Below are 12,303 nucleotides of genomic sequence, written 5' to 3'. Positions count from 1 at the left end.
AACCAATCAACTTAACACTATAGTAGGGTTTAGTTTTTACTACACTAAACTGTTTTGTGTTGTAGTATGACACATAGCAAACCTAATATTATCTTTTTATATTACTATAGTTATTGTATATTACTACAGAATTACCAGGTTAATTCAAGTACTTTACTGCAGAATGGTTTTAAATCACTATCGACTTTACTACACATTACTTTAGTATTTGTTCATGTTTGTTGTTAGCTAATGTATTATCGAATATTAACAAATGAATCCTTTTTGAAGTGTTACTACACATTTTTGATCTGTAAGTTTGATAATTAGTTTAATTTCTGAAATGTGATTTGTTCTGTATTCTGTCGATTCAAGCAACTGGAAATGCAAAAACTGACTGTAAAAGAAACACACAGAGCATTTCACACTAATGTGCAACGCTCAAGAGAAAGCAAAGAGTGTTTGCGAAGCTCCTCAGAGGTACTGTGTGAAATACCGCTCTGTTTTTCTCAGGCCCCGTTTACACTAGTGCGTTTTAGTTATAAAACGGCGTTTTAGATCAAAAACGATTCATGTCCACACTAGCGTTTCACCTAGCGTTTCTGAACATATCTCCGTCCACACTACGCCACCAAAAACACCAAAAACATCACATGACCATTCGCGCACTCTGGGCATGCGCGTTCTATTATAAACAGAAAGCATGCGTCTCGCTCGGCATTTGGTTGTTGTTAGTCAACAAACGCCGGTTGAACATTAAACGCGATGGCAAAGAAACCAAAATTTCTTGGTTACACGTCGGTATTTTTGTGGACAGACGACGAGGTCAAGTTGTTACTAAACATAACAAATGAATAACTGCACAAGGGCGCCTAAAACAGACAATAGTGCAAACAACGCTCCCATTTCTGTGCCCATGTTGTTGTTTACAGTGAAGGCTGGTCTGCTGTCTTCCGGTAGCGTTAAAGCCATGTGTTATAGTCATGTGATAGGGGCTTGACGAATAAGGGAAGGATACGCAATGACACAAAAGCCCCAATCAGGTAGCGAATCTCAGCAGCCGCGCCTCCGTTTTCAGATGTCTCCGTTTTCCCCCATCCACACTGAGACTGAGCAGCGGCGTTTCAGAATGAAAACGGCCTCTCCAGCGTTTCCAAAACGCTCCGTTTTCAGCGCTCGAAAACTCCGGCATAGTGTGGACGGATGGCGTAACCGTCGCAAAACTTATGCGTTTTCAAACTAAAACGCATTAGTGTGAACGGGGCATCAGTCTAGACGATTGTGCTCTTTATTAAATCTGACACCCACAAAGATAAACATTCACACATTTCTTTTATTTTCAGAATTAACTACAGATTCAGTTCACTGTCGAGGACGTCCATGAGCGACTCCTGCTCAGAAAACTGCTGTAAAAACACGATCATCTCTTCCAGTAGTTCCTCGCCTTGTAAAAATCCATGAACGTCATGAACGGTTTTTCCGATTCTGTGATCTGTGATTCGGTCCTGCTGAAAGTTATAGGTCCTGATTTTCTCTGATCTGCCTCTGGTGCCGATCTGTCACAAGAGAAGTACAGATTACTTAAACTTAACACAATTATTAGACATTAAATTCTAAATCAACAGTCAACTCTACAGCTCTTTAAGTCAATATGATATTTCTAAAGGTTTTTGTTGACTTGAAATCTTCACCGGAGGTTGGTAACAACCAAAGAAATCCATATATATGCTAAGAAAACAAAACTAATTAGTTTACAAATGAAGTTATGAATAATAAAACAAAAAGACGCAGGGACAAGGGTATTGAACACATGAAGAAAAGGAGGTGTAGAAAGGCAGTGAAAGCCCAGACAGTAGCTGAAATCTCTCAGTAGTTCTTTAGAAACTCTCTGCCCTTCCTCATAGTAAATGAATATCAGCTGCTTCAGTCCAACATCTACATCAGCAGGAGGATGAAGATGAAACCAGAGTGGACATTTCAGCAAGACAATGATCCAAAACACAGCCAAGAACACTCTCAAATGCTTTCAGAGAAAGAAAATCAAGCTGTAGAATGGCCCAGCCAATCACCTGATCTGAATTCAATAGAGAATACAAAATAAAGCTCAGATTTGATAGACGAGACCCACAGAACCATCAAGATTTTGACACACTGATGAAGTCTGTGAAACACTCACACCTGAGCAATGCCCGTCACTTCATTATGAGAAGCGTCTTTAAGCTGCCAGAACCAAAAAAGACTTTTCTTTAAAGTGTTAAATACATTTCAGTAGTTCAGTATTTTCTTCTTTTGTAATTTTATTGTTATTACACACAACTCATGTCTCTGATTGTTTTGTTTTGTTTTATTTTCATGCTTGTATTGGTTGGGTTTTTACCAAAATCTGCTTCAATACTATGTCAGCAGCTCCTCTCAAAATATTATTCCCAGAAAAAAAACACGATGAGTTCAATACTTACTTTCCCCACTGTATATAGTCAAGCCCAGGGGTGGGCAATCTCTGTCCTGGAGGGCAGGTGTCCTGCACAGTTTAGCTGCAACACTAATCAAACACACCTGAACATGCGAATCAGTGTCTTTAAGATCACTAGATATCTATAAGCAGGTGTGTTTAACTAGTGTTGGAACAAAACTCTGCAGGGACACCGGCCCTCGAGGATCCAGTTTGCCCATCCCTGGTCAAGCCTGAAATGATTCATAGCCTACCCCTGGCCAATTCTGACTAAACGTTTTCAGTCAAATGTAAATTAAAGCCTCCTGTACATCGTTGAAAGGACATGCACTGCATAAAACATATGCTGGAATAGTTGGCGGTTCATTCCGCTGTGATGACCCCTGATAAATTTCTGTGTGGAGTTTGCATGTTCTCCCCGTGCTGGCGTGGGTTGGGCTCCGGTTTCCCCCACAGTCCAAACACATGCACTATAGGGGAATTGAATAAACTAAATTGTCCTTAGTGTGTGAGTGTAAATGAGTGTCTATGGATGTTTTCCAGTACTGGGTTGCAGCTGGAAGGGCATCCGCTGCTTAAAACATATGCTGGATAAGTTGGCAGTTCATTCCGCTGTGGTGAACCCTGATGAATAAAGGGACCAAGCCGAAGGAAAAAGAATGAATGAATGAACGAATTAATGATTTTATGCTAAATAATTCTGCGTATATATGTTTAGTGAATGAGACTGGGTGTCTTTTAGTTTTCATCCCAGAAAAGGCAAACTGGGCAGGCTAAAATAGTGACTCCTCGACTGAACAGCCGCAATAATGAGAAAAAAGTGAATAGTGAACTGAGGGCTTGCACCTGTAGTTTTCGGGCCTGATATCTCCTGCTGGTCTCCTCCTCCAGCCGCGCGCTGTAGAGTTTGGCTCGCAGTAATTTCATGGCTGTATCTTTGTTCTTGATCTGAGAGCGTTCCTGCTGACATTCAGCAACCGTGCCTGAAATCATGACAAATTTCTGATCCTTTTAATTCACAATGACATAAATGAACATGAGAACTGATTATAGATAAATATATTTGTATTTATTTTTTACCTAAAACTCTTTATTTCACTGCAGGCATGCTTTATAATAGCATTCAATTACGTACACTACACACCAGACAAGCAATATGAATAAGTAGGGATGTAACGGTATCAGAATTTCACGGTACGGTAATACCTCGGTATGAATGGCACGGTACGGTATTTATTGAATCATTTACAGAAACAACAAAACTAATGAAAAGACCCGAAAAAAGTGCCAAAAGTGTTTATTTACCTTAGCACTGAACATATCAATGACATACAAATAAGCCATCTATCTGTAAGCTTTGAAACAGGAACTTTTTCAATTTTGATAACAAAAAACTATTAAACCATGTAAAAAAGAAATAAACAAAGTTTCAATTTATTATTGTTGAAAACCCATCACATTAAACATTTAATCACTCACTCACTTAGATAGAGATGGGTTTTTTTAAGGAAAATTATTTAACTATAATCTGGTGAAAGCTGGGATCTCTGGGCATGTCTCCTGCAACAGAAAAAAAAACCCTCTCATTTAGGACTGAGGTTTCTGGGACAGAGAGATATGATTTAGCCAAGGTAGACAGCAGTGGGTAACGATGTGCATCGTCTTTCCACCACTTGAGAGGACAAGCCATGAGTGAGATAGAGATCTCTTTGCGGTACAAGTCAATGTCTGCATCAATCTAACAAGTGTGCTGTGTTCTGCAGTCCCCATGACTGGTTTTAGTCGTATTCCCCGACTTATATTTCACCACAGTCTGGCAGTGCCTGCATACTGTTTTTTTCTTTGTCTGTCACCTTTTCTCCTTTTTCGTATCTTTTTAGAGAGAAACCGAAATGCTTCCACACATCCGATTTAAAACCCGCTTTAGGTTCGATCATTTTCAGCTCTTTTTCTTCCCCACTACTAGCAAAACACTCCATTTCCGCATTACTGGATCTGTAGTGACAACAGACCGTAAAGGATGATGGCCACGCCTAGGCTGATGGGAATTGTAGTTCCTGCTACCTCCCGTTCGCTTCATTCGCCTAAGCAAACTTTTCTCAGAAATATAGTTTTATTGAGTCATGCGCCCACGGTATTATTGAAAAAAAACATTTTTTCGGTATTACGGTATTTACAATATTGTTACATCCCTATGAATAAGTGATGGGAAGTTCGGATCATTTTACTGACTCGGATCTTTGAGTCTCGTTCATCAAGATGAACGAATCTTTTTTCGAGTCATTTCGTTCATTTAGTTCAATTTGCCAAATTATATTTAAAATGTTACAAATTGCTTCCAAACACATCTACAACTAGCCCAAAAGGTTGATCACACGACAAATAAGTCATAAATAGAATATAAGAAGGAGAAAATAATAATTCAGTTTTTACCTGCTCTTTTGTCTATGAAGGCATTTTTGTCTCTTTGCTCAGCTCACCTCTTCATGTCTTCAAATGTCAAGGGTTCATTCACGTTACACTGACGGTCACATATAATCTTAATCAATGCACAGTCTAAGCCGATAGGAGCCATGATAGTTCGTTTATCAAGTGACAGAATGACTCAAACCCGAGGACTCGAGATGAACGGTTCAATTCTTTTTCCGGCTCTAAACGCTTATGATTGGCTCGTGATGAAGGAGTGACTCAGACCCGATAGAGGACTCGAGAGATGAACGGATCAAAAATTTTTCCGGCTCTAAACACATATGATTGGCTCGTGATGAACGAGTGACTCAGACCCGATAGAGGACTCGAGAGGTGAGCGGATCAATTCTTTTTCCGGCTCTAAACGCGTATGATTGGCTTCTGCCAATGTGATGAAGACTTGAAATTAACGACACTACCTGCACAAATGTGCGCACAAGCGGATGAACGAATCACTCCCTGAGAGGACTCATAGTTCCCGAGTCATATTGAAGATTTGTTCATGAACGACCCATCACTAATATGAATGCAACTTAACAGTCAAACGATAAACAAAATGAGGAAACTAACTACCTGTACTTTGAAATATATCTAGTCAAATATTATTCACTGTCATCAAGGCAGTGATAAAAGAATTTAGTTATTAAAACTGATTTATTAAAAATATTACGTTTAGAAATGTGTTGAAAAAATCTGCTCTCTGTTCAACAGAAATTTGGGGGGGGGATGCAGGGGGGCTAATAATTCAGGAGGGCTAATAATCCTGTTTCCAACTGTATATCAGCAAATGAAACTAAAACAAAAGTGGCAGGTTTTTGTGCTCTAGGGTCATACAGTATATTTCCCTCACCTGTGGGCAGGTGTGTGATCCTGACCGCACTGTCGGTGGTGTTCACATGCTGTCCTCCTGCGCCACTCGCTCTCTTGGTCTCAATCTTCAGGTCTTTGGGGTTGATGGTGAATGAGATCTATGAATGTAAAGTGAAAGGCAACAATACAACCATGTCGTCCAACCGGACGTCTTTCTGTTTTTAAAAACAACATCTAATGTAAACATCCATTCATCCATCTGCTTTTTTGTAAATGACAATATATTGTAACCTTATTGTACAAGTTTTTAAAGCATGTTCATGCTTATAGTCATGTTAAAAGATGGATAACTACAAAAACAAAACAATAAAAGAAAATGACAACGATACACTCCAGCAACTGTAGATGTTAGAGGGTGGTTTTAAATTATAGACAGTGATTTTAAGGACTTGGTTTGACCTGGATTTCATTTATTATAATATATATTGTATATGATATAATGTGTATATTAGCATATTTATATGTATTTTACGAAATTTATAGAAAGAGAGGATATTTATAGAGTGGATACGTTGGCGGTTCATTCTGCTGTGGCGACCATTGTTTAATAAAGGGACTAAGCCGAAAAGAAAATGAATGAATGAATGAATGAATGAATGAATGATTGAATGAATGAGAGGATATTTATATTTTGAAAAATTCCAGTTCATACCAGGCATATACCATATAGATTTGCAGCTTGAATTACAGTTTTGAAGAACACCCCACTGCCCTCTATTCTTCTTCATCCCCATCCACCGAATTGACTCTAGCTGGTCTGTGGTAAACGCACTGGCACTGCTGGCCTGTGCTTGCCGTCGCATCATGGATGAAATACATAATATTAACTGAATATATATTTATATATATATATATATTCTCTTTTTTTAAATATTTCCCAAGTGATGTTTAACAGGGCAGTGAAATTCACAGTATGTTTGATAATATTTTTTCTTCTGGAGAAAGTCTTATTTGTTTTATTTTGGCTAGAATAAAAGCAGGTTTTAATTTTTTTTAAAAACATTTTAAGGTCAAAATTATTAGCCCCTTTAAGCTTATATTATTGTTTCAATAGTCTACAGAATAAAACATCCTTATACAATAACTTGCTTAATTATCCTAACCTGCCTAGTTAGCTTAATTCACCTAGTTAAGCCTTTAAATGTCACTTTAAGCTGTTCAGAAAAATATCTAGTCAAATATTATTTACTGTCATCTTTGGGGTACCAGAACACAATATATTGTTGACAAACAAGACAAAAAATGTATGCGCCTTCGCTACTTTGTTAGCAAGGTGAAGAATACTACTTGAGTGGAAATCTGCAGCTTCACCTAAAGCTTCAATGTGGATGTGTGATCTGATTTTATATTTGAAATTAGAGAAAATTAAGTATTTAATGAAGGGATCTGTCCAAAAATTTTATGAGACAACCTATGATCACATATTTTGAAGAACTCTCTCTTTTAACTGATTTATATAAATAACCGGTTTAACTGTGATCAACGATATAGTTTAGTTTGATATTTATGTAAAAGACCACGATAAATGTAACAGAATATTGATTTGTATTATCATGTATTGTAGGTAATTATTTATTTGAATTATTTTTAAAGTTTTTTTTATTTTTTATTTACTATTATTATTATTTTATTCTTTTTATTTATTTATTTATTTATTTACAATTATTAATATTTTCAATTTTGCTGTGCTTTTGTCTATTCCTGTTGTAATTGTATTTTGATTTTATTTGTTTGCTAGTTCATTTCGGCGGCAATGTTCAAAATGGGGGGAAAATTGCATCCTTGAAAGTGCAAAATGTTTTGTTGAAGCTTGAGAAAATAATCACAAATAAATGTTAAAATAAATAAATAAATAAATAAAATATGATTTACTGTCATCATGGCAAAGATAAAATAAATGAGTTATTAGAGATGAGTTATTTAAAACTATTATGTTTAGAAATGTCTTGAAAAAAATCTCAACGTTAAACAGAAATTGAAGAATAAAATATACAAAGGGAGCTAATGAGTTTGGCTTTCACTGTTTATATACATTTGTTTGTACCTCTGTGGGCTGAGGAAGAATAGCCACGGTCATTGTGCTGGTGTGTGTGCGGCCTTTACTCTCTGTTTTCGGGACCCTCTGCACACGATGAACACCGGCTTCAAACTTTAACTTCTTATAGCTGAGTGGCCCGCTGACACTGGCGGATGCATGTCTGACGCCCCCTAAACACATCAGATACAACACTTGATATTCAACCACACACACAAACCCACCCATGCAGATAATGCGTGTCATTTCTAATAGATTTGTCCACCTAGTTCACTAGCATTGGCCTCCAGGACGTCAAAGCTCCAGCCATTGAAAGCAGCATAGTTCTGGTACATCTCGAAGATCTCTGCGGTAAACAGCATGGCTTCTTGACCTCCGACCCCAGCAGAGACCTCCAGGACCAGCTCACTCATGTCCGATTCCTCTTCGGGGATCAGAAGAGATAAAATCTGAAACACAGAACATTGTATTTTCAATAGGATTACATCATTACACTTTTGCTATATTGGTTATAATAATATAATAAAAATAATAATAAATTTTATTTGTATAGCACTTTTCCAACATACGTGCAACTAAAAATGCCTTACAAACAACAAAAAAGCATTAAAACAGACCACATAAACTAGTCACATATACTCAGATAAAAGCATTCATGTACACAAAATATAAGCATATATCCACATGATCACGCACACAATAGTCCTTATATATATGCAAGCACACACCATACATACACACATAAACCTACAACAATATAGATAAATTGCATACACCTTAAAAGCTATTTTAGCTGTGTATTCATACGCAATTTTAAAAAGATTTGTCTTAACATGCTTTTTAAAAACATGAATACTAGGGGATTCTTTCCCTTCAAGAGGGAGACAGTTCCAAATTTTTGGAGCATAATGTCTAAAAGAAGCACCGCCAGATCGCATCAGGTTTACAGAGTAAAATTCTAAAAGCCCAGCGCCAGAAGAGTGTAGAAAACGGTGTGGATTATATTTTGATAGACAGTCGGAAATGTAGGAAGGTGTCATGTTGTGAAGTGCTTTATAAACCAATAAAAGTATCTTAAAATCTATTCTTTGGTGCACAGGCAACCAGTGTAATTTTATTAATATTATTTATCAATATTATTATTTCATTGATATAAATATTATTTTGTATTATTAATTATATTATTATTATGTCTTAAAACAAGACACTATATTTTGCTCATGTAGAACACATTTCTACATTTATGAATCTTGAGATATTTGGACTAGAAACAAGACTAAAAACTAAGTAAGAAAAGCATTTTTGCAGTGTCTCTTTACTCTTCCTTGCTCACCTAGAAAAGCCTTTTGACTTTCTGCCTTTTCCAGCTCTGAACGACAATCAGCAAAACTCATTTATTTAATAAAGGCGACTGAAATGCAAACGAGAGCGTTTCACGCCTCACCTTTTGTCTGAGATCTTGAATGTCTGCCAGAACGGCTTCCTTCTCAGTCTCTGCCAGCTCAAGCAGTTCTGGGTCATTGTCTGAAAACAGATAGAGATGCAAATCAACCTCCAGAAAGCTCCTTTCATTCCCACTACACCTTTAACAGCTCTAATGAACTGTATACTATTGTATAGAAAAATACCTAAATAAAGCTGTTGTAGTAATTCTACAGTTGCTATTATAATCATGTAAATAAATTACCCAAAACTGTAGCTGTCTACAACTGTAGGTTATATTATACTACAATACCAGTTTATTGTTGTAACAATTAACTATACTACGGTATGTTTGTGCAGGTATTAACAAAGTGTAGTAACTTGTAAATACTATAATATATGCATATTGTTTATGCATATCACATACTGTGTGTTGCACAATATGAGGGTTATAGAGTGTTTTTTTAAATAAATTCTGTATTGTATATATATATATATATATATATATATATATATATATATATATATATATATATATTCTATTTGTATTGTTACTGGCTTTTTTTACTTTCGTTTGTTAACATTTTATAAAAATCAAATGAATATATATTTTTTAAAAATGGTATACATAAAAGAACATTTCAAAATCTGAATAAAAATATAGATTTTAATTAATCAAACCCAGTAACATTATAAAAAATAATTAGGGTCACACTTGAAACATTTGTGCTCAAGTACATCCCAAATGGGTTCATTTAAAGCATTGGTCTCAAACTCAACTCCTGGAGGGCCGCAGCTCTGCATAGTTTAGCTCCAACTCCCACCTGATTAAGTTTATAGTAGTCTTGAACATCTTGATTAGTTGGATCTGCTGTGGTTGATTAAAGTTAGAACAAAAACGTGCAGAGCTGTGGCTTTCCAGGGATTGAGTTTGAGACCTGTGCTTTAGAGCAACACTTCTGTTGAACACAAAAGAAGATATTTTGAAGAAAGTTAATAACCTGTAACCATTGACTTCCATAGTAGGAAAAACAGATACTATGGAAGTCAATGGTTACAGGTTTTCATCCTTTTTCAGAATATCTTCTTTTGTGTTTAACAGAAGAAACCCAAACAAAAGTGTGTGAGTAAATGATGACTGAAGTTTCATTATTGGGTGAACTGTCCCTTTAAGAGCAAGGTGCTTCGGCTTACTACCTTTCAGCAAGTCCTGCATATCCTCCATCTCCTTCTGTTTAACTTCTAGTTTTTTAATATTATGGACTAAATGAGCGAGTATCGTCATGTTAGTCCTTTGTGTTTTCATATCAGCGTCCTCCAGGGTCTGGTTTTGACTGTTAATGGAGTTCAGACTTGTGTTATACTCCGTCTGCTTCTTCTTCAGGTAGTCCTGGAAGCTCTGTTTGCTGAAGATATCGTCCACAGAAAGGATTTTGGAGATATTAGCGGTCAGCGATGTGTGAAATGTTCGTTTTGTGTTGTTAATTGTCCTGTAAAGTGCTTTACATCTGCATAGCTGCCCTCTGAAAACTGTAGCGTGTGTTGTGATTGTCCTCGACAGTGTCACATTCAGCAGATGCTTACTAAAGCTAACGACGGCCATCGCGACTCAAGTACGCTATTCAGAGTGAGTACTTGAAGGGAAATAAAAGCATTTATTATTCATTCATAATGTCATTTGACTACAGTTGACATATACGAACCACAACATTCAAACGTGTAGCAGAAAACTGTCCGGAGCTTCCTTTTCCGGTTGAAATTATTATATATTGTTTCAAAATAAAAGTCAACAATCGTTCAAGAAAATATGACATATAACATAACATTTTAAGATTTATTTTATTCTTGCTTTTCTGTGTTATTTCCCAACCAGGATGTAAAGTGTTTCTCTGACATTTATTATAAAAGCAAATAATGTTTAAATCTTTAGCTAAGACTAGACTTTGTTGTTCACAAACATTAAAAAAGATAAAGCATTGCAGACATCTGATGTTATGAAATATGTAGTTGGCACATTTTTTTCTATTCATTTATACATTTGTTTGATCTAATGTCTCTGAATACAGTGCCCAAATCTCTTCTTGTAGGGCGTTTATTAAAATACGAATACATAAAAGTGCATTTCAGCTCACTCGCCACAAGAGGTCACTAACACCTTTTACAATTACCTATATATATATATATATATATATATATATATATATATATATATATATATATATATATATATATATATATATATATATATATATATATATATAAGCTACATTTTCGAAATGTATATTTTTTTATTAGAAATGGAAAATTTGAAAAAGTCTCCAATGCAAATTAAAAACAAAAAGAATGATTTAATGTTAGATTTCTTGAAGGAATTTTTCTCTAGTAATGATCCCTCGCTGTAGTCGATGATTGTATCCTAAGTTATTATTTTTGTTTATATGTATAGAAGTATTTTGTAATCATTTAAAATTTTTTATTATTTTTTTATTTTGTATTTAATTTTGTATTTTATCTTTTTCTCCTGTTATGTCTTTGCTTCAATATCATTTCTGGTTGTTGTTGTTGTTGTTGTAACTATAGTAATGTTTTTGGATATAGCATATTTATTTAATGTTTCAAAGCTATATATTATAATTAGCTAACAACGTAATCACATTTTTCCTTTTATTTATATGAATGGCCAAATTGCGACAGTATATATATATATGGACCCGTAGTCAGCCTGGTGAAAGGGGTGGTTCTATTTTCTTTCTCAAAAAGTAGGTGTTTTTGCAGTTATACGCCTCGGTTTGTAGTTAACTATGAGATTTAAATACTGCATTTTAGTGATTTTTTTTTTTTTTTTTTTTTGCCAGATTAACTATCCAGATGTCCTCATAACCACACTTATTAATGACGAAAAATATTTTCAAAAATTGCAATAAAATAAATGAAAACAAAATAATTTTTAACTAATAAATCATAAGTAAAAATAGCAATTTGTTAAAGTTTTAAAGTAGAAAACTGTAGCCTACCATAATTCTTTAGACAAAAAAACAAACTGGCCAGCACATGCAACTGTCCTCAGACACAATTT

The 12,303-nt window shown here is 35.4% G+C and overlaps 1 protein-coding gene across 1 annotated transcript; it reads right to left on the bottom strand.

Moving 5' to 3' along the window:
- Nucleotides 1-1,294: 1,294 nt before the first annotated feature.
- Nucleotides 1,295-10,962, bottom strand: mtrf1l (mitochondrial translational release factor 1-like). The gene is made up of 7 exons (XM_087279840.1): nt 10,425-10,962; nt 9,250-9,329; nt 8,071-8,254; nt 7,815-7,978; nt 5,751-5,868; nt 3,278-3,414; nt 1,295-1,535 (listed from the first exon to the last, which is right to left on the bottom strand). Exons 1-7 carry the CDS (start codon nt 10,828-10,830, stop codon nt 1,329-1,331), a joined length of 1,296 nt encoding a protein of 431 aa, XP_087135966.1. The 5' UTR covers nt 10,831-10,962; the 3' UTR covers nt 1,295-1,328.
- Nucleotides 10,963-12,303: the final 1,341 nt, after the last annotated feature.

The sequence above is a fragment of the Danio rerio genome, chromosome 13, assembly GCF_052040795.2.
Source record: "Danio rerio strain M-AB ecotype USA chromosome 13, GRCz13ab, whole genome shotgun sequence".
NCBI lineage: Eukaryota > Metazoa > Chordata > Actinopteri > Cypriniformes > Danionidae > Danio > Danio rerio.
Note: the sequence above shows the minus strand (reverse complement) of the source record. Positions and strands in the feature narration are given on the sequence as shown.

What these genes read in the sequence shown, in the direction of transcription:
- mtrf1l (XM_087279840.1), bottom strand. Translation starts at nt 10,830, where the DNA reads ATGGCCGTCGTTAGCTTTAGTAAGCATCTGCTGAATGTGACACTGTCG. An exon ending in GGCCAATGCTAGTGAACTAG is followed by an intron (nt 7,979 to 8,070) that starts GTGGACAAATCT and finishes TGATGTGTTTAG; the next exon opens with GGGGCGTCAGACATGCATCC. An exon ending in TTCTTCCTCAGCCCACAGAG is followed by an intron (nt 5,869 to 7,814) that starts GTACAAACAAAT and finishes TTACATTCATAG; the next exon opens with ATCTCATTCACCATCAACCC.